At 46.3% G+C, this 22,639-nt stretch overlaps 1 protein-coding gene across 1 annotated transcript; it reads left to right on the forward strand.

The window, feature by feature from the left end:
* Window positions 1–5,744: 5,744 nt before the first annotated feature.
* On the forward strand, window positions 5,745–21,247 carry frmd6 (FERM domain containing 6). Its single transcript, XM_003962327.3, has 14 exons — window positions 5,745–5,918; window positions 10,688–10,968; window positions 11,098–11,188; window positions 12,416–12,495; window positions 13,342–13,418; window positions 13,517–13,703; window positions 14,297–14,452; window positions 14,530–14,595; window positions 14,725–14,793; window positions 17,289–17,463; window positions 17,552–17,860; window positions 17,963–18,094; window positions 18,179–18,270; window positions 18,847–21,247. Exons 2-14 carry the CDS (start codon window positions 10,870–10,872, stop codon window positions 19,138–19,140), a joined length of 1,827 nt encoding a protein of 608 aa, XP_003962376.1. The 5' UTR covers window positions 5,745–5,918; window positions 10,688–10,869; the 3' UTR covers window positions 19,141–21,247.
* The last annotated feature ends 1,392 nt before the right edge of the window (window positions 21,248–22,639 follow it).

The following is a 22,639-nucleotide window of genomic DNA, read 5'->3' on the forward strand; positions in this document are numbered from 1 at the left end:
TGGAGGGTTCTGGCCCCCACGCGTCCTTTTCTTCTGCGTCTTGGCTTGTTTGGGATTTGGACACGTGAGTCCAAGTGAACCAAAAGGAAAACACAGAGCAGCTCCAGAGGTCGCCGTGTCCGTTTGTAGTTTATGGAGGAATCCATCACGATCGTTCCCGTCTTGCAGAGGTCCCGTGATCTAAAGTCCGAGCCTTTAAAACCTTCAACCAGCGAGAGCACAGCGGGGCTAATGTGCCTCTCTCACACAACCCCCGAGGGCCCTGAAATATTTCATCCAGGAGACTATTTTTATCTCCTTGACAATGTGGGACACATTTAGAGGGACGAGATGCATGCGATCCACACATCCAGCCTTTGTCTATCCACACGACGCTCCGAATTCCCGGGCAGGCGGACTCTTCAGTCAATGCATCCATTGTGGATCCTGACCTCTCCGCTCAGAACCGGCTGTGCTTTCTTCCACTTACCCTTTTATCATGAACAGATGCTGGGTTTGAGGCAGGTCCGTCGTATCCAGCATTGCCGTAAACCAGCGTCCTTAGCAAGTTAGCTGACATGAGGAGTCGTCTCTTATCGGTGCTGATCCGTTTCTAATCTACACACTCTTCCTCCCTCTACTCCTCCTCACTAGATTTACTCCGTGGTCCTGGAGGCTCAGACGGAGCCTTATCTCTGCCCGTGGAGACACAACAGGCAGGGAGTGGAGTGTGTAGGAGGACGGTGAGTTCCTCTGTATCAGCCTGTGGGGATGATTCCCTACAACGTGCGCTGATGTGATTTTCCCAGCCTTGACAACATACGTGTCAACAGGATTTCCAGTCCTCTTCCAGGAGCCCGTCCCTCTTCAATCTGGCCAATCAGGTGAGAGGAGTATGAGGGAACCCAAGGTCCAACAGCACCTGTGGGGCCAGGCCTGCGGAGCAGACCTGTGTTTGCTCTTGCTGCTATTTCGGTTTCGATGGGACAGTTTGGGAGGATCAAACTGTTGAGCCGAAGGGACGGTTTCGCCTCTGGACTTTGGTCAACGTGCTCGAAACCCAAACACCTCTCCGGTTAGGGTAAACAGTTGCTTCAACCCCCTCTGAATGAAAATTAGCAATTGTTTACCAGGACAAGATGCCCTTTTAGTTTGGTCTCGTGGATCCTGTTGTTATAGAGTCAAGGCCTTGGATTTCAGTTCCAAACAGATAAAAATGGCTCCGAGATTTTGGCGACTTCTGTTACATTGACCCTGTCCTCTCCACAAGACAAAATAATGTCCAGTCTTGATGTTGCACAGATAGTTTAGGGTTTATAATTTGTGGTCCTTTGCAACAGTGAAGAACTGCTCTGAGATGTGATCTGCTGAATTAAACAGGAGAGTTTTGGAACGTTTCTTCAAACATTGAGACTTAGCCAAGAGGCATTATAGTCCGATTAGCATTCACAGTATGTGCTAACCTAAATAGCAGGCTAAAATAAAGTCTGGAAATGAGGAACTCCTTTACAAAGTAAAGGCAAGTGAAGGAAAGACTTGGGGTTGTGTGTAGCTCAGTTTTGGATGCTGTCGCCATCAGTTGTACAGCACAAATGTATTATTTCCTGATTAACGACTCGAGGAAGCAACACTGTCCTCCTGGTTTGGGGCTGGAGATTAAAACACTAACTCCTAAACTGGATTTGCGCCCCTCTTGGCTCTGCGCTTCACCGCCAACTCACACAATTTGGGGATTGTGTGTACTGCCACACTGACCTGCGTGCATGCCGGAACCTGCCTTTTAACCTGGGGGTGACGTGAGTGTTAGCTTAGCATTTGTGCTGCTGGTGCAGCTAACAATGAAGGGCTCGGACAAACCTACATGGACATTCCTGTCCCAAGTGGTGGGGTGCAGCTGGAGGAGGGGTGATGTTTGTTTTGTTGCCCCCCCGAGCCTCCAGCTCCGTGACCTCACTCTCGGGAAGGATCAACAACTACAATCCAGCACTAATCCTTGAAAGACACCAACAACAGATATACTAATCTGTGTTGTGGCAATCGTCAGTCCTGTCGGACAAGGTCGGCCGCGGTGATTTGAGTCGGGGACAAGCAGTGACCTGCAGAGAGGCGCCCAATAACCTGCTGACTGAGGACCCCCCTGAGATTTCACTAAGAGGTAAACATCTTAATTCGTGCTAATGGACTCTAGATATCAGGACGTGACAATAAACTCCAGATTAAAAGCAATTGTCCGTAACTATTGACGGTAATACAATGGTGGGATTCAAGGCATCCTGAGCTCACGAGGGTCAGAAATACAGGAAGTGAGAAGAACTGTGTTGTCGTAAAATGAGACAAGAAAATCAATATATCTTTATGATTGTAGGAAAATGCTCCATTAGGCCTCTGTCTCCATAGGAGGCTCATAAGAGACCTGACCTGATGTCACACATGAGGAAAGCACGTATGAATTTTGCATCGGGCTAACTCAGGATTGCACCTGCTCTCAATAATTCAGCGCAAATATCCAACGATGAAGCCTAAAAGGTGACTCAGTGGGGTCTAAGAGCAGCTCCCAGCAGTCCTGGAGGATCCATCTTGTGCTTTAGAAACTTTCATCCGACAGGAGCTTCGAAGATTTTTAAGCTTTTTGTCTGAGAAATCATGGCAAAACTAAATAACATCCAGTTTTAATTTTATAGAGACTAAGAGCAAAGAGCTTTAATTTCAAAACAAATTAAACACCAATCTCCCAAAAATGTGGAGGGGACACTTCCTGTTTGGGAACAGGTGAATCATAACTCCCGTGTTTGGATCACTCCGGAGCGGTTATGTTGTGAGTCTGCTGAGTTAGCGGCGTGCCATGTGGCCGTGGGAACGCGATTGGATGAGGCCAGGTACGACAGCTGGTGCCTGGAGCCAGCCAGTATTGACTCACGGGTACAAGCGTGACCCCCATGTTGTCGTATCAAAACAAAACAAGCTCCCATTTCCACCCAAAACACACACACATGCACCGTGAAGCATCCTGGCTCGTATTTCTGCTAAACAGATGGAATCTTTTTTTCAACAGAATGAGCTCTATCACTTTTGATCATCAAACTCTGAAGCCGAACTCGTGCAACGATTGCGTTAGCGCTCAGGCACGGCTGCCATGGACACTGAAGATTCCAGGACGTAACGGAGCAGCACCAGTATGTTCCACGCTGCTAAGTTAGTTCTTTAAAAATAAAAGTACTCTCAAATCATTTTTAAATCCTAACACTCAGTAGCTGTCCATGAGACGCCCTCAGAAGACTCTTATCTGTCCAAACTCTGGATGTACGGTAATGGTGCACTCGTCAGCTGAACAAGCTTTATTATGCACATATTAGCTTACATAAGCCCATTGAATGGAGCCAGTGTAGTGTTACCATTGTGTATTCTTTTCACTGTACCATCTGGTGGCTTGCACTCCTCCGGCCCTCTTCGTTGCTCTTACTTTCTTCCTTTGTGTTCATTTTCCGACATCACCGCATCCTCCAAGTGAGGGACGAGCTGGCGAGGGTGCAGATGTGGGGGTGACCTGGCCGTTGTTGGTGGCAGCAAATGCGAGCGTCTTTTGTGTCGGCAACACGGGAGCAATTGTCCTGTAGGAACAAGGAAAGAGCTGTTGATGACTCACAAACAATGTGAAATATTTAGTGGGAACGTACAAAAATATTTGATTTTTCACCCCTCGCCTTCTACAAACACACGGAAGGACCTAATAATACACTTATAATACACTAATAATACAAAATTGTGCTGACTGATTACAAGTGGTTGAATTCAGAGCAGTTCCAGGAGCATTTAAGGGTTTTTTTTTGTCAAATTTGCAGCTAAACAAAGCAATTTGCAAGCATATTTTATGTTTCACATTCCAACGCCTCCCATCCAAGCCCACCAACTGCTCGCAAAAACATTTGTCAATGTTGGACCAAAACTCAATAGTGGGAAATAGTTTGGTCAAGTAAATTAGCATCTTTTGGTATCCTGAAATGCTTCTGTTTGGCTTTAAGATCATGTCGCATTAGAATTGCTTTAGAACTGTTTAGGTCTTCACACAACTTCTATTATCCTTTTTAAAGTGAACAATGGAGTGGTGCCTGTTGTAATAAACAGAAAAACAGGCAGAAGATTGTAGAAATCTTAATGCAAAAGCTTAGAATTATACTTGACATCTTTTTTTTGTGGCTTAAACGTCTAAAGTAGCTGCATGTGTCAAATTAAGACTAATGACATGGAGCCTGCAGCCTGGGGAACGGTGAGAGGGCTCCTCACGTTTCCCCCGGGAGACCGAAATACAGAGAGTGTTATTTCAATTAGTCAGATACAACCCTGAGAGAAAGCCCAACCTGCTCCTCCAGCCTGGCCAGAGACAGCTAATCAAATCAGGGACTATGAAAACAGGGACTGGAAGCAAGATGGGGAGAGTGTTATGAAATATATGAATAGAATTTACCGTCCCACAGGAAAACTTGCATTCAGTCTGTTAAGACAAACCTTTGCATTTTAATCAGCTGCACCATCCCTGCCATTTACACTAATACAAGAAACCAGATTAAACTACGATATCAAAACCTGCTTTGCACGGTCATGTATGTAAACAAAGAGGAATGTGAAGGTAACATGATCACTTCTATGTGTGGAATGGGGATAGTGGTCAGCATGGACCTTTGTTGTCCTCTGGTCCACTTCTGAAGTCACATCAAAGTTATAGGCAGTCTGGGCCAGAGGGGTTTAGCCGGGCTTTGCCAGGCACACTTCCGAGGCTCTTTTCATGTTTGCCACTCCATTTCTCCTCATCTCCCGCTCTCTGACAGGCAGAAGGAGCAGAATGTGGGCCCCCAGCACTAATTACAGGTCACCATGTCAACTTAAAGGGCCTCTCCCCACTGCTAAACCTCTGGATGACATCATAAAGGGGGTGGACAGGGCTATAGAAGAAATGTAGTCCCAGGGGGAATTCATCTCAATAAAACCAGAGGTGAAGCATCTGCACATTTAGAATCGTGGCAGATGGCGTGCACCATCAGCCATACATTATACCACATATGTGACTGCTAATGCTTCTGGGTTTCCAACACATGGATTAAGCTCATTAACAGCAAGAGATCACATTTGAAGCTCATTTTTAAAGCCAATCACTGTTACAGGAGTTATTACTGTGTATATAACAAGTGCTCACAAACCGAGTCCTGGATTAACAGTGTGCTTTAAAGTCTCCATATTGCTTTGCTTCCTTGCTTTTAAATCATACAAATCTTGAAAGATTTATTACGTTGTTATTAATATCTTACGCAATGGCACAACTCCAAAAAACGCGTATGTAAAGAATTAGGGACAGTGTAGCTGATACGGGCGTAAAAATAGACTGTCCGACACCTCAGAACTTTTTTCTGAACGCGCTCTAAACACATCTAAGTATTTCCCCCGGCCGACTTTCCAAAATTATTGCAGCAGATCTCCGCTCCCTCTGTTGGGAAGGATGGAATGAAAAGCAGCCGTGGGCGATACCAACTGGGCTTGTTCTACGGAGGGGGGGTGAAGCTGAGGCACCGACAATTCCAAAAAAAGTTAATTAATCAAGCTCGCTAATGTAACATCGTCTGTACCTTAGTACAAGCAAAATTGGAAAAAGCTAGACATCGTATGTATTTCCCCCCTGTCTATTAGTCAGTTCATCTCTGTTTGTAATCTGTACGGTGTCCCGCACCCCCCCGTCCGGGTTAGCACGCCCCGCACATGTATTTCTATCCGCCCGCTCGGGCTCCGGCGGGGACAGAATGTGGACGCCGTCGAAGGCGGCGGCACCGACGCTCCTCTCCAACTTGTTCAAGTCTGTCCCAAACTCAGGATTTTCCCCAGTTCGTTTTTCTTCGCTTCCATTGACCCAACGGATTAACAGAGTAATTGCGGAATAACTTTCTCATTAAAAGGTGAGTTTGGCCCCGATACATTGAGCGCATTTGTCATTTTGATGCCGTTCTCACGGCAAATCTTAACGGTTAGCTTAGCGCCACTACGTCATTTCCAACAATATTCAAAAACTAAATGTAAAAGTAAGCGCTTGGTAGTGATTCTTTTGTACATGTAAACGCCAGGGACTCCATGAGCAACTTTAAAAGTTTGTCTCGCCTCTGCCGTGGTTTCCATTTTATCCAGTGATGCCACGAAATAGAAGTAACGTTGCATAATTGGCTCCGGCTCGGTTCGTCTCCTCTCTCATGACACACATCTGCTGACTACATTTACGTGGCCCCTTTTGCCCACTGATGTCTGTTTACCACTTTCCTAACTCCACTTTGTCCTTTTCTTTGCCCGTTTTTGCCTCAAAACACCCCTGTGACGTCAGAGCCGTGCAGCAACATCTACTCCAGTCGTTCCCACATCAGACACACAAGTGTTGTGTTTCAGGTCCTTTTAACCAGTCTTTGGGGCTATTTGTGTCCACCGATGACCTGTCTTAACCAACCCATCACTCAATTGCTGTTTTTGAAGTGCTCATAATGACAGTGTGCTGTTTATGTCAGCTAATTAATGTTGTTGCAGGTCTATAGCTGTAATGGCAATTAATGGTTGGTGGTTGCAGGACTAGAACACAGCTGGGGTTGTTGAAAAAGTGCAGGATATTCTGTGCTAAACTCCATCTAAACACTTATGTTACTTGTGTTTTTGTTTGAGTGGCTCATGTAATGCGTGACGACCTGCAGTTTAATCCACTGTTCAAGGAATTTTCCGTCTTCTCCCTATCCGATCATCTGGATCTCTGTTCCAGCTATTGGGGAAAATCCATGATTTTGATAGTCGCGCTGGTTTTCTGGATGTCAGAAAGCAACGCCGCAGGTGTTGTCTGGGCAGGACGAGCGCCGCTGGAGTAGAAAACAGAGGAAACACATGAGCGAAGATGGTTGGTATGTCCGTGAGTCAGTCTGACACGTCCCTGATGAAGGGAGAGCCCAATATTGCACAAGACAAACCCCACTGGGATGGCTTTTCATTACTTCATTTAATTATATTTGTACTTTTTCAAAGAACTACGAAAATTAGGCTGTGTTTAGTACATCGTCGGTAGAGTTGCAACTAAAATGCTCATTAGTTATGACAGAAGGGGTTTGACTCACTATTAGCAAAATAGCTCAAAAGGTTTTGAATAGATTTTTTAAAAATTCAGCAAATGGTGCTGATAGTTGAAGGAAGAACGCATTAAATTTTGGGATTTCTTTTTGGCTTCCATAACTTTGACCTCAGGGCTTTGATTTTTGGATGCTAGAGCGAACAACAACGGCCTGTAACCGTGTATTACTACTGTATAAACACTCAGCCACTTTATTACAGAGGCTGCGCGTGTTCACTTGCTAAACGGTCACTAATCAGCCAATCACACGAAGGCCTTCAGGTATGAAGAGGTGGAGACAGCTGGCTGGAGGTCAGGGCATAGAAGAAAGGTCATTTACGTGAATCTGAACGTGGCTGGTTGCTGGTGCCAGTCGGGCCAAACAGCTGATCTACTGGGATTTTCACCCACAACCAGCTCCGGTGAGCAGCAGTTGCACGGAGGAACGTTGCTGTTGATGCGAGGCCAGTGGACAAGATGCTATAACACCGCTCCTGTTATTTTAAGGTTGAACAGCTTCCAATAAGAATGAAGCCAATGCGGATCTCTCTCCAAGTACCTGGTGGAGCTCTCTGAGTGCTCTTCCTGTTTCATTTAGATGAAGTTTATTAGGAATCTTATTTTATTACCATTCACTAAATTTAGCACACGTAGAAAAAGGATGAGAAAATAGAGACAGCCAATGGAACCTTAAATGGAGACAGAGGTAGCAGAAATGTAGCTCTGTAGATGCTCTGGGCTCCATTTTGAACCCTGGACCTTCCACGTTACTGCGTTTGATTCTAAACTTGCTTTTGAAACCTCTGTTTTTCAGTCGCGGCTCTGCGTCGGTTGTTTTAACTAATTTGACAACAATCCCACGAGTGAAAATGCTATAAAAACCACAATTTGAAGCTGTGGTTTGTAAAGAAGCCAAAGAATGTCGTGACTTTTCGGCAGCGTCGAGTGGTTAACGTCTCATCACTTCTAGCACATGCAGCAGAGGAGGATACAGACCATAATACCGCCGGCCTGTTCTTCCTGCATTTGTCTCTTTCTTGCTTTCCTTGCATTGTTTCTCCTCCTGGAGGTTGTCATCCACTGGCAATAACCGCTTGTGCTCACACTTCCTTCTCTACATGTATTCGGATTTGACCAGGAACAAAATAAAGTAGGAAGGAGACTTAAATCCATGTGTCTCCCATCTTAACTGAGGCAAATATTCCCTTTCCAGGAGTTTTACCTGCAGGAAACTGGTCCAATCGCCTGCAGCAACACTGTACCTGTAACACTGAAACAGTTGGGGTTCAAACCGCTGCTCATTTCTTAAAGCGTCTCCATTAAGGCCGCGTGCTCTATTTTAGGCGCCTGTAATGGTCGGTTTGATGTCCCAGCAGCGCTGCAGCGTGATTGCTAGTTTGGTGGCGTTACTCATGATTTCGGGGTGGGGCGGGGGGAGAGATGCTGCCGACTCTGTCCCAACACGTTAGTCAGCGCTGACAGTTTGAGGTGTGTGTGGGCACATCCGCCCAGAGACGACGCGGATATTTAATTCAGCAGAAGGTAAAAGTGATACGCTTTAAGCTGTCTTTTACCGTCTTGGATTCCAGTGCGTGGGCGCTTTGATGTCTGGAGTTTCTCTAGTTCCAGGCCCGTAGTGATTCTATATGAGACTTACTGACTTGAGATTTTCATTGGTTAAGAAAATTAGCAAAGGCATGCGAAGCTAATTCAATATCAGACGCATTTTCAGCCCTTTTTGAGTGTGACATGCTGAAATGATGAGCTGTTGATGCTGGTCCAGCTGAGCCGGAGAAGGTTAAGTCCTTAAAACAAGGACAAAAGAAACATCCCACCACGCCAGAGCAGCGGCGGCGGCGCAGGTTTCAGGGTGATGTCAGGGGCTGTTTTTTGGAGTTGGTGGCCGCGTTGCTTGTTTTGTGCGTCAGGAATCAAAGGCCGCCATTGTTGGAATGAGAAGCAGATGTTGGTGAGGAATTCTCCTGACTGCAGCAGTTTTTTTCATGCCCGAGCTTCCAGCGCGGCCTCAGCCCATCGCTCTCCCTCCTACTTCCTTTCCCTTTCCCTCTCTCTGCCGTGCGAACTCTTCACATTTCCATTCCTCCTCTCCTGTGTCCAACTTTAACACCTAGCAGGCTGCTCTTAAATCTGTAATAACATCCACAACAAAGCTCTCCTCCGCCTTCCAAAAGTCAGAGCTGCAGCCTCCGTCACCCTTTTCTGGAGCAAGCGAAGGAGGGAACGAATGAGAAAGGGACTTTTTCTGAATGGCAGCATGGGATTTTAGCGTCACGCCTGACGTTGGGGTCTGCCACGTTGACAGGATCCCTGTTTGAGGCAGGAGGCCGCTCAGCTGGCTGCCCTGTGCACCAGCTGCTTCAGATGGGACTCCACCGTAGAGGTTTAGAAGCCAGGCAGGGGTGATTTCATCATGCTGCTGCACGCACGCTGACTTTCCTGCACGCTGCACGAAAGACTCCTATTTCAGAGAGTCCGACGTTCCCTCGGCAGCGGCGTGACAGACGCGCCTTCAAATCTGCCGATAATGGAACGAGAATATGAGCGACGCACAAGAAATCCTATTGCTTTTATTTACCTGAGCAGGTCCCAGTGACCCTTTGAGACCGATGCGTGAGTCTCTACACCTCGTACACATTTAGATATTGGTATTTATCAGAGAAGGTCAGGTGGAGGTCATATCTCAGGTCGCACGCAAACGTTGGGCTACAAGGGTGCTGCAACATCTTGACACCCCTGAACATTGAACCAGTTTTGTATCCTGGCCATTGTATACAGTCCTATATTGTGGGTGTGAGTACACGTGTGCGGTTGCCGTAGCACTGGTGGGTTTTCCAAGGTCGGCAGCAGCAGAACAGGGAGCCACTCCAGTCATGGCTCGTCAGCTGAATTTGCTGAGTCAACTGCAATTGTGATGTCCCAGTCTAATAAGTGGTGCTGTATGTCAACAGTCTGTATTTACGGCTTCTCTCACAGCCCTAAAATCCTTCCCACACGTCTATAGCACGGCCTCAGGTATCACTCGGTATTACTGTAGAGCCTTTATTCTATTTCTATCATTTTCCTCTTTAAGAGCCAGAAAGTAGTGTTTTTAAAACTTGGCCTGCTTTCTGTCATTTGAATGACCTCAAATTTACCATCAAATGGAATCAGCGTAATTCTTTTCACTCTGTAACATGAACCTGTGTTTTATTTTAAATGACACAGCGGCTCAAGGTGCAGCACATTTCAACAGGAAGAGGCGATAATCTGGTCTGATTGTTATTTAACACGCTTTTGTCTGCTCTGACATTTTTCTGCGCCCCGTGAAGGGCTCACACACCCTCGGGCTCGGCTCATGCTGTGAGCTCGCAGGACGTCTGGGTCTGCTGGAGGTGTGTGTGTTCTTCATCTATTGTGTGTATGCATGAGCAGAGAGAGCGGCAGTACATAGTTCCTGCTAAAGGAAGTTTGAATCTTAACAAAAGTTGGCTAATCTGCTTTTTAGATTCCTGCCATGTTATTGGTTTGGATATTGTCAGTAGAACCCCGAGTTAAAAGAATGACAGTGTGTCCTGTGTTATGTCTCTGCAGCTCTGCAGCTGGGGTCCCCATGTTCCGCCCTGTGAGTGCTTCCCGGCCTGCTGAGCCCCCCGTCACTGGTAGATCTATTAAGGACTGCAGCTGAACGAGGAGGGGCGTGCTGCTGGTGGTATCGGTGGGCCCAGAGCCCCATTTGCAGGCAAAGACGCCTGTCCTGTCCCAGCCACACAAAGATGAACAAACTGAGCTTCCACAACAACAAAACCATGCAGGACCGTCGCTGTGTTTGTGTCTTTTTACCCAATGATGACACCCTCAATGTTATAGTTAATGTGAGTACAAGTGCAAACATTTGCCAGTCTGGAAAATGCTGTTTTCTTCTGTTCTCTATGCTAACCTGCATACAATCCCTGTCATTTGTTAAAGAATTTAACAGGACTGTCTTTTTCTGCCATGCTCAGGTGAAGACCCTGTGCCAGGAACTGTTGGTCCAGGTTTGTGACCTTCTGAGGTTAAAAGACTGCCATCTGTTTGGCCTCAGTGTCATTCAAAGTAAGAATTCTTTCCCACAGTGGAAAATGATTTCCTCCTCCTATTCAGTTGTAATAACAGATCTATACATATGCAGGTAAAGACGTATAAACATGTTTACCTCAGGGACTTTTGAATTGGTTATCACATGAACAGACAATGTTTACATCTTGGTTACTATTAAGTAGTGTGGAAAAGAGTCTTTTCTTAGAGAGGCCGTAGCGCATAAGCACATAAACACATCGTAACTAGGCTGTAATTTTCCACAGACCAATAACATGGCTGAGAACGGGGAAGCCGTCCTAAATGTAACATGTTCCCACCTACATGACAGCCGGGGCCTCCTCACCCCAACAGTGCCCCATTGTGCCGGAAAGTTGTTTTCACACAGCGAAGCTCAAACTGTACGTCTCTCAGCCAGCCGGTGTGTCCCGCCGCGGCGGGGAAACAATAGGTGACAATTGTACGACAGTTGTCGGCGGGCGCAGAGCAAGAGTGAATTGCAGGGGCAGTTTTCAGACAGCTGGGCTCCAGATGAGCCAATGACAGCACAGCAGATCAGTTGAGCAGGAGCCATTGGGTCTGATTGTGGGACATTCCTGAAGTTCTTCTGTGAACAGCATGAAATCCTAAGGCAAACGCCGGCCACACACTCTGTGTCTCAATCCAGCCTCCACTGACCACAGAATCCAGCCACCATCGATGAAGAGGGCATCGCGAGGGAGATTAAGTAGATGAAGATGAGATATGTGGCCTGGAGGTGCACTCTGTAGGGTCAGGAGAACATTTCATATGAAACCAGTGTTTTTTCTTCAACCCTATTCCTGTTCTTAATGTGCTGATTTAAAAACTAGATAAGATTGGGTTATCTAGTGCATCACAGTAATGTGTTGATTCTGAACTTGCATTGGAAGGCATGTCACGACACGTCTCCTCATCAGTAATGGATTATAAATACACACCAGTGTTCTGCCAGCGAGCGCTTCGGTCGCCTTTCTTTGTGCGCGATGAGGCCCTTTAGATCAGCAGGTCTGCAGATTCCCTACAGTGTCACATCTATAGATTAAGACAGGAAGAGAGAGGTAAAGAAATGAGAAGAATACGCAAGAATGGCAAAGGAAGTGCGGAGTTTGTGTGTTGTGATATCCCTGAGGCATTCAGGGGGGATTTCCTACTGCATACGGCAACATGGAGGTGCGTTTACAGACGACTTAAAGAGAATAAATTCCTGTGGCTCTCTCCTCACAGATAATGAACACATTTATATGGAGTTGGATCAGAAGCTTTCCAAATACTGTCCCAAAGAGTGGAAGAGAGAAGCCAGCAAGGTAAGAAAAGATGTGCTGCAGTTTCAGTTAACATTCCAAACAAAAGCACAAGCCACAAGCATGATTTATTCTGGAAAAAATCTGCTTCACCGCGTCACAAAAGGGGTTGTTAATGCGTCTTCTGCCTGGACTCCATGACATTATAAAATTCAGTGTCAGGAATTGGAAATATCCTGTCTGGCAAGCCCTCAGTTTTAAACATAAACTGCAGCTGCCTTTAGAGTCGCTGTGGAGTCATTGCACTGTACCTGAGCCTCCCTCTGGGTGAGCAGAGTTAAGGAGCAAAAGCTAAGGTAGAAACGGTGGTGTCTGAGGATTCTTCTCTTGTTTTTAGCCTTGCTTGCTGAAAGCTGTTACCACAGCGACAGGACTCTGGGTATAGGAGAGTATTTGTGTTTAAGCTTTATTGGTGGAAGGATACACCCAAAGAAACACACAGACGAGGGAAAGGAGTAAACACCAGGAAAACAGGAGACAAAGGGGGGAAGATCATCACACGGTGATTCACATTAAAGCTGTGGTCCAACTCTCAGGGAAAGAAGCACAGAAACAATCCCACAACTCAATTTTTATCTAAGTCATTGTGGTTTTAAACATCAACGTTGTAACCCGACTTTAAGTCACATCCAAAACCCAACGTATTTGTTCCCATAGCCATGTTATGCAACCACACTGGTGATTTTTTTGTTTTGGATCGTCAACAACACATTAAATTACCCGTCATGAACTGGTCTCTATAAAAATAAAGGGAGAGGAAACAACAACAACATCCAGAATAAATTATGCTTTGTTTGCTTGCAGCACATTTTTTGATAGATTTGAATCATAGACTTTTTCTTTCTTTAGGGCATCGACCAGTTTGGGCCTCCGATGATCATTCACTTCAGAGCCCAGTATTATGTTGAAAACGGGAGGTTGATAAGGCAAGTAACGCCCCTGCACTGACCACAGGAAATAGCTCAGATGACTAGCAGCTGTTAACCTGGGATCCTGACTCTCTTGCTGTTCCTGCCCCCTGCAGTGACCGGGTAGCCAGGTACTACTACTACTGGCACTTGAGGAAACAGGTGCTGCTCTCTCAGTGTATCCAGAGAGAAGAGGCCTACTTCCTCCTGGCTGCATTCGCCCTGCAGGCTGACCTCGGCAACTTCAAACGGAACAAACACTTTGGGAAATACTTTGAACCTGAAGCCTACTTCCCTCCATGGGTGAGTTTGTCCGACAGGCACCATGTGTGAGTGGAACCCCCGCATGTTGGATTCATCAGAGAAGGAGCGACCGTTTAAAAGTCCCCTTCCCTGCACGTGAAGTTTATGGGGCTCTCGCCGACTTCCATTAAGCAACAGTAATTGGGCCTGTGGAAGATCCTGAACTTTGACAATGTGTTTATTTTTAATCCCTGGAAGTGGAACGCACAAGAGTCCTTCTTAAATCCTGAGGAATGCACCGGTTGATGCGGCTGACTTTTCTTGTACCTATGTGGCTACGTCAGCCACACCCGTTTGATTGCTCTTCACTTCCTGTAATTAGCTTATCGCCCCTCTTAACCAGCAGTGACAGGAAATTGTTTGATGATGGGAGCTGCTCCACACTAAATCTCCTACGGATTTAGTTGCCTATAAAGCTTACTGAGTCTTCAAAAGCCACATGCCAAGCTGCTCGGTGTCTTCAGCCTGCCGTTTGTTTGCCCTGCAGCAGGAGCTTCGCTAGCGTTGTTGACTTCCTGCACTGCCAGCCTGCAGGAAGCTTCAGCTCTTTCAGTAGCCGAGCTTGACCTTGACTTGTGTGTCCCTCCGCTCAGGTGATCGCCAAGCGCGGCCGTGAATACATCCTGAGGCACATTCCAAACATGCACAAAGACCAGTTTGCTCTCACAGCATCAGAGGCTCACCTGAAATACATTAAGGAGTGTGCCCAGCTTGATGACGTCACTGTCCACTACTACAGACTCTACAAGGTAGGAAATCAGTTGGGTCCATTCGGATAAAGTGGGATAAAGTAGCATTTGAACTGGATGATTTGCTCTTTTACCAGGACAAGAAGGAAGTAGAGGCCTCCCTCACATTGGGACTGACTTTGCGCGGCATTCAGATATTTCAGGTAGAAGCAGAAATATCTAAACATAAAAAACACAGAAATGTTTTCTTTTCCACACAGATCCAGGAATAAAGTGAAAGCCTTTTGTACCTGTAATTACTGACTTTATGTGCTTTGGCTTCTGCTTTGCAGAACGTGGGTTCGGTGAGGCAGCTGTTGTACGACTTCCCCTGGACCAATGTTGGGAAACTGGTATTTGTGGTGAGTCAGCAGCATTATTACACCTCGTTCCAACATATAGCCTCAAGAAACATTTTCCCGCTCTTTGGGTTGTTCTTTCAAACGCTTATTCCAGTGATGATGAAACCCAATCACCCCCTGGCTTATGATGATGAGCCTCCTGATCGGGGTCCTGGAAATCTTTACGCAACTCTTTCCCCCCCCTCCGTGCTGCCATTTTATCTTAGTCTTGCAATTCCTCTGGAACTAATCAGGGATTTAGGGAGACTTGCTGTGCCCACATGCTCCTACACTGTTTACATGTTTTACATGTAATAACATCTGAAATTCTCCCTCACTTATGTCTCTTGTTGTTCCTATTTGCACTTTTTTATTTTATTTTTTACAAAAATATGCTGTTAAATGTAAATATTGGCACCTTTTCATGCCAGTCAGATGTTAAGCTGGATGCTTTAGCTGCTTTATCTTCTTCTGGAGGGTTTGTGCTGTCACAGGAAGAAGCTTACACTAGATGTGCGTCGCTGTGATGGCTCCACGGTGTCTGTCAGCTCACTGTTCAGCACAATCCTGGGCGAATAGTCGTGCTCGTCCCCGCTTTAATTCATTGGTCCACTTTTTACATTTGAAAACATTAGAGATATCATTTCAGGGAAACTGCTTGGTGGTCTGCAGTTGTCGTCTCTAAGGTGTCGCTTCGGCCTGATGCTGGCACAGGTAGCCGTCACATGACTGAGGCGGACATCCTGTCCATTTCACTCTTGTTTTCTTCTGAAGTCCGCTGGCTGCAGTGTTGTGAGGGTGAAGCAGCGGTGGCGTGGCTGTGGTTGCTCTCTGGACGTGAAGGGCCTCTTGTGGCCTCGTCCCGCCCTGCTCCAGAACGCAGACTCGCTTTTCCACCCCACCCACGACTCACATCGCCACTGAGTGTTGTGAACGGGGCAGGGCGGAGGGATCGGCAGGTCAATATACACCAGATGTTTGAACTGGCTTTTGCTGGATTGATTCTCTCTTTGGCGTACTTTCAGAATGACTTTAGTTCATCTTTGTCAAAGTTTAAATGCTTGGAAACCTTCGCTCTGGTCCAGTGGTGCTGGTTCCAAGACACTCTTTCTATAATCCTGGGTTTGGTGAGGAATTCTTTGGGTGATGCCAGGCGTTTTTCAACGTGTGTGGCCTTCTAAGGAGATTCTTTTTGTTGCACAAAGAGGTTGCACAGCTGTCCTCGGCACAGTGGAGACGTTTTATTTAGCTGACATCGGAACCAAACACTTGACAGCGATCCACTGCTGAGTATTTCAGGTCTTGAGTGGAGACTTACAGAGAGCTGCACAGATCAGATTCATTGTTTGTTTTTTCCTTTTAAAAAGGATTCACTTGCATGTCAAATTACATGATATTATGGATGGGAAAGATTTCCAGAAGGACTCATTAGCTTTCCCAAATTATAGCCCAGACCAAAACGCTGATCAAATTCAACCATCATCCACTTTTTTGCCTGCACTATCACATTTTATACTTTGCTTTTTAGCTTTTAGGAGAGACCCCTGCTTTCTACACGCCCATATAACCATAAATGATCAATACTGAGGTTTATACATGAGATTAGCCTGATAATTAGAGCTGTACAAACCCCAAGAGGGCTGGGAGCTCATCAAAATAGAACGTAATCGGTGAAAACACTTCACTTATTTATTTTAATTTGTTATTTGCCGGCGGGGTAAAAAAATATTCAAAAACATGCGTGCCATAAAAGCTACGTATATCCACAAAGGCAATTCCAGCATGTGTGAATAATAGTTGAGATATTTCAGGAACATAACAACCCAAGTGAAAACCAAGCAACGGTGTCACTTGAGAATCGTATTTTTGCATCATAAACACCAGGTTTGGCGTAGTCACACTAAACCGTTGCCCAGTTGTTTCACTGGTGGCCCCCAAGTGTGTTGTGGTGGGAGTCAGGAGGATGGAAAGATGCCTCCCAGATGCCTTAAAAAGAGAAAATACTGGACAATCCAGCACATAATAAAATAAACTGGATTTACTTTTGCTGAATTCTGTACCTGTGCACTGGCTTTAAACAGCGCTGACTCATCAAAAACATCTGGACGAATCCAGTGGAAGTTCCGTCCTGTGGTCTCAAATGTGCAGATCTTTGCGTTTCCCAGCATTAAACCCACTGGCGGCCATTGAAACCCCAAAGCCTTGCAGAAATGTTTATAGGGCTGTATTGAGAACAACCCCGCTGACACTAAATACAGCTGTTATTGGGTCTGGAGGCTGCCAAGAAGCACAGAAGAACACAGAAACCCACCATTTTAGCTGCTCCCCCGAATTCAATCAACATGTCTGCTTCCTGGAAAACCATCAGAATTCTAAAAAAAAAATGTTTTGCTTCAGTGAGCGAGCGCAGAAATGGAGAACGTGCACGCGAGCGGCTAGATTACTGCGACATGTTTTCCGTCTCCTGTAACTCACGGAGCTCTGGAGTCAACGTGCTTGTTCTCTCCCTCTCGCAGGGGAAGAAGTTTGAGATCCTCCCCGACGGTCTGCCCTCGGCCCGTAAGCTCATCTACTACACAGGCTGCCCGGTGCGCTCCCGTCACCTCCTGCAGCTGCTCAGCAACAGCCATCGCCTCTACATGAACCTGCAGCCCGTTCTCAAACAAGTCCGTCGCCTGGAGGAAAACGAAGGTACCTCCTCTGGTTTCTGCTCCGACATTCTGATGTGTAGAGGGGTCGGACCCAATCAAACATTTGTCTTTGTTGTGCGGCTCTGCAGAGAAGAAGCAGTACAGGGAGTCGTACATCAGCGATGCTCTGGAGCTGGACATGGACCACCTGGACAAGCGCTGCCGAGCCAGCGGCAGCAGCGCCGGGAGCATGTCTCACCACAAACGCCTGTCCAGGAACTCCACCACCAGCCACGGCAGCTCGCACACGTCGGGCATTGAGACGGACAGCTTCCGGGCCCCGGGTCAGGTCCCACACAGAGCTGTGAGGACCTGCAGCTCGTCCACAACCAGCCACGGGAGCTCTCACACGTCTGGAATCGAGAGCAGCAGCAAAGACCGCATCCTGGATGATGACGGTGAGCGTGACCGTTGTATATATTCTGTAAGAAATAATAATAATAACAGATATATGTGAATTTCTCACATTTGTTTGTGGGTTTTTTTTGTTTTTTTTTTAGAAATTGAGATGTTGGTGGACGACCCCAAAGACTACGAGGAGCTTCACGAGATGGTTCTGGACCAGGAGCTGTGCATCCACATCACCGAGGACATGTTGACCATGTCACCGGATCAGACCAATGGATTCTCTGGTACCTCGCATTCTAATGTGGTCCTCTATTGGGGAGTGTAGCTTTGTCAACAGTGATGGGAATATTCCTACCTGTCCTCTGCAGGACTCATCGTGAAAGACGTGAGCTCCTCAACCTCCAGCTCCTCTGAGACCGTTGTCAAGATGAGAGGACAGAGCATCGAGTCTCTGCCACAGGTAGGTCCAGGACAAGACAATGTTCTGCTCAACCTTTGTCCCGGTACAGTGACTAAACTGTCTCACGGCGGGAACAATCATTGCCTCCTTCAGGAATTCAGCTGAGGTTCCGACCAGAATCTGCTCTGGTCTTGGATCGTTCTCACCTGCTAGCAAACAGGACAAATCCACTGTTGATCTGCTGGAGTTATGGGGGGGTTCATTTCCACCAACCATCTTGTTTCTGGTCCACTTCTTTTGTTATTTGATCCTTTTTATAGGCCCAGCGGGTGATGTGGCAAGCTGCTTGCCCAGTGTTACCATCCAGAACTCTTTCTTTTTTCATGCTTTTGTTTTTTTCCTGACTGAAAAACATTGTTCAGCCTCAAAACAGCAGCTGAGGAACAACAACAGGCGTCCAGACGAGGCGTCAGCATGTTTGCAGTTGGACATTATTCGAAAGCTCCCGTTGAGTCACCACTGAATTAGCAGTGTTAGCGTTTAGATGTGTTTAACCTCAATGTGAAGGAGAGTGTTTTCGTGCGGCAGCGTTTACTTGTCACCTTTCAGTATTTGATCTGTTGTTTTTCCCCGCAGACATCTGCGTGCAGGAAGCCTCAGTCTTCGACCGACCGGCACAGCCAGTCCCTCGACGACATCCGCCTCTATCAGAAGGACTGCCTGCAGTGGGCGGAGCTCTGCCAGGACACCGCGCACAGCTACACCTTCGGCTGCGCCCAGGAGCTGAGTGACGGCGGCGGCGGCTATCAGAGCCTCGCTGAGCAGCGCGCCGGCATGCTGGCCGAGCAGCACCCGTTTCCCATCAAAAGAACAAATAAGTACTTCTCCCTGGACCTGACGAGCGAGGAGGTGCCCGAGTTTGTGGTGTGATGGAGGCAGAGAGCAGCGGTCAGATGTGCAGGGTGACAAAGCACCGCAGCAAACTGGCATCATGTTCATCCAAGTTGAGAACACAAGAATGGGATTGATGAACGAACAAACGTGCAGGAACCTACAGCCACTCCCCCGCGTGAAAGGAAACAAAAGGGATCTTTAAAAAACAACGTTTCTCTTCTCCAGATGTTTATGTTCATAATATCCTGGAGCTTACGTGGAGGCGGGAATCCATGAAGAGTTTATCAAAGATCTTCTATGGAGGACAAAGAATCACTCTGAGCTACAAACCAAAGATGAGAAATTAAAGGATTGGCCCCGCGCAGTCCACATTTGGAGGGAAGATGACGCTATAATGCTTTAAAAGCTGACAGATTTGCTTCATTTACCTCACCAGGAAGTGCAGAATACCAATGTCCCCTCCTCAGCCTGGACAAGCTCGTCACGTGACACACGTCCCACGTGCCTTCATCACACTATGCAAACAAAGTTTTCGCCTTGACAATCACACACTTTGTTCAGATTAGCGTATTTAGACCTCCATTGTTAAAATTTGCAAACTCCAGAGCATCCAGACAGTGACACATAGAACTAAAATGTTGTAACAGTCCTGTGAACTCCTGGAAGGAACGAGGTCGAGTGTGTTTATGCAAGTCCAAACATGCACTGAATGAGTGGCATCAAAGGCGTTCCCGTGGTGTAAATTCAAAATGGAGCTGGTGCGGCTGTCGGCCAAAACAAACTATATTTTTATTTCTGTGTTTCAGTTTTATTTCCCTTTCACCACAGCTGGTAATCAGGAGTTTGTTCCAGGTTTTATTCATCCACTTTGGAAGCGTTTTTATTATGTACGAACTGCCCAGGCTCACGTTTGAACACTCGCTTCGTGTGCAGTTGCTCACCTTCAGTATTATAACAAATGTATGAGACAGTATTAGCATCATGTGACTGGACAGACTGGTTTTTATCGTTTTAATCTCCAGTGAAGCTGCGCTGGCTGACAGGATGTGTTGTTGCTCAGAGAACGACTGCTCGTAACTAAAGAAGGAGGTGGTCACAGGTTGAAGCAACAAGTTCCGTTTTTTACTTGTTAAGGTACAGCTGACAGTTTAGCTTCCAACACATGAGAACCTGAACAGTGTGATTTTAAAACCAACTTTTTCTACACTTTAAAAAGGCTTAACTGATCACTTGTTTTTACTCCTTTTTAAATACTGGATTTTCCTCTCTCCTCTCACTCGTACAGAAATCTGAAGCTAGAGCCAGAAGACCAGGCTCTTAGCAGTGTTGTGTATATGGTACAAAAGCAAAGGTGGGAGAAGGCTAATTGACCCTGCAAAAGTTGTTTTATAGGTTTTGCAAGTTGCTCAAAATACACACTTCCTGCCAAAAAATACTCCAAAAAAGAAAAAGAACAGTTTATTGTAAGCTAATTCAGGCTTATTGTATTATCTTACCATAATATTTAGGTCAAGAATGAGGTTAATGGGCCTTGTAAGTCAAGTAAACGTCCACAAAAGGGATCATGGAAATGGAACACCTTAGCTGTTCATTTTATTAGTGTCCTTATTCAAACGAAGCAAAAATGTGTACAGTAAACCTCCAGTGGCTTCACGCTCAACCCACTTCAGTTTTCAGCAACCAAATATCGACCATATGAGGGTGAAAAAAACAAACCAACCGACCACATTTCTGTTTTCCTAAACATCTGAATTTGATTTTGATTTATTACATGATAAACTTGTTTTTTTTCTTTACACACTTATATTTTATATCAGTGGATAATGTCTATAAAGTCATATTTTGATGAATAATGTTTGGTATATGAATAGTATATGTGTGCATATTAAGGTCAGGTACACAGCCATAACTGTCATAACCCGTCTCTTTAAAACCTCCACAAACTCTTGTTTAATGTCCCCGTCTGTGTGTCTCTCCATAATCCTTTCTGTGAAAGGAAGAAAGTGGAAACTTTAGCATTTGTATTTTTGTTTTTGCCACCCTTTAGTTAATGCAGCAAAAGATTAGTTATTATGAAGTCTATTTTGTGCCTTCTTGGTACTAATGCCCTCAGTATATAATAAAATGGTACATGTATTTGTCACATCTTTGCATTTTTGGTGATCATTTCACGCATTTCAACACTTCTGAGTGACTTTCGATGTATCAGAATTATTTCTAAAGCTGTTTATAAAATGATAACAATGACAGGTTGATCGCTGGCTTGTGCTGCCCCCTGGTGGCGCCTGGTCTCTGCCTCAGCCCGGCCTGTAGGTGGCGCTGTTGTCCGTAATATCAACTCAACGAGGCGGCGCTCGGCACCTGTGTGATGCCCGCTAATGTCACCATTTAAACAGCTATATCTGAATAGTAAAAGAAAAACTATCCATGTTATTTTGACTTTGGGATATTTGTGGCTTCTATAGCTGTCGGCGGTTTAGAAACCGGAAGCGCGGAGTACTGACATTATCAGCGACACACTGATAGAAAAAGAAATCTCTCTCTCTCTCTCTCTCTCTCTCTCTCTCTCTCTTTCTCTGAGCTCCACAGCTGTACAGGAAATCAGCCGTTTTCATCCCCTGTGGTTGCCTTGGCAACAGAGAGGGGGGAAATCCATCTCTCCACCCTCCTTTGCGTTGTCTTGTTGAATTAGGAGCACCTCCACTCAGTGTTTTAATGTTGTTTCCTTCTTCCCTTGCATTGTGTGCGTGTGCGCGCGTTGCTGTAAGCATTAGGTGACAGTGCGTGGTGACCTCTCGGTAAAATCCCATAGGGCACCGGAGCAGAGTGGGCGGAGGCGGCCAGCAGCTGCCTGGAGAAGCCAGATGGTCACAAATCAGGAATAAAATCCTGGCCCCTCCCCCAGCGCCTGTGTTAGCCCCGCCCCCTGAAGACGCACTCATACGCACCTAAACGCATCATCCCCATCACCCGACATCATCTACTGGAAATATTCTCTAAATATTTAGATGTAACTACAATTCTGACTCCTGCTGAGCCGCTCGCTTCTAGAAAGGTCACATTTCTTCTGTTGACGGTAAAAGAGGGCCACGTCTGACCTTTCACAGTTGGATTAACAAGACGTAATAAACCAGCTTATTAACCTAAAGAGCCGCAGTGACACTGCAGAGATGATCCGCTGATAATAAAACCAAATAATCAGATTATAAACTGATAAATCTCCGGATTTGTGCCTATTTTAGATGTGACAGGGAAATGGGATCCTCACAGTCTCTATTGATGTTCACTATTAAACTGTAAACAAAGACTTCCAGCCTGGGATACCCTGGAGATGTCCCTGGAGGGGGGGTCTCATGTGGCTATAGTGGACGCCAGCACCACCCTGGATGAGCTGCCAATCAGCCAAAAACGGATGGGCAGTCGTAGGGGGCGGGGCACAGATGGCCAGGTGTTAGGGGGCGGGGCAGAGATGGGCTGTTGTAGGGGGCGGGGCACATCAGGGCAGTCGTAATGGGCGGGGTTCATCTGGGCAGGT

This window comes from Takifugu rubripes, chromosome 2 (genome assembly GCF_901000725.2).
Source record: "Takifugu rubripes chromosome 2, fTakRub1.2, whole genome shotgun sequence".
In the NCBI taxonomy this organism is placed as follows: Eukaryota; Metazoa; Chordata; class Actinopteri; order Tetraodontiformes; family Tetraodontidae; genus Takifugu; species Takifugu rubripes.

Bases quoted from the DNA above. Each gene is read 5' to 3' on its own strand.
- frmd6 (XM_003962327.3), top strand. From the start codon at position 10,870: ATGAACAAACTGAGCTTCCACAACAACAAAACCATGCAGGACCGTCGC. The intron at 11,189-12,415 runs GTAAGAATTCTT...CTCTCCTCACAG, and splicing joins TGGCCTCAGTGTCATTCAAA to ATAATGAACACATTTATATG. The intron at 12,496-13,341 runs GTAAGAAAAGAT...TTCTTTCTTTAG, and splicing joins GGAAGAGAGAAGCCAGCAAG to GGCATCGACCAGTTTGGGCC.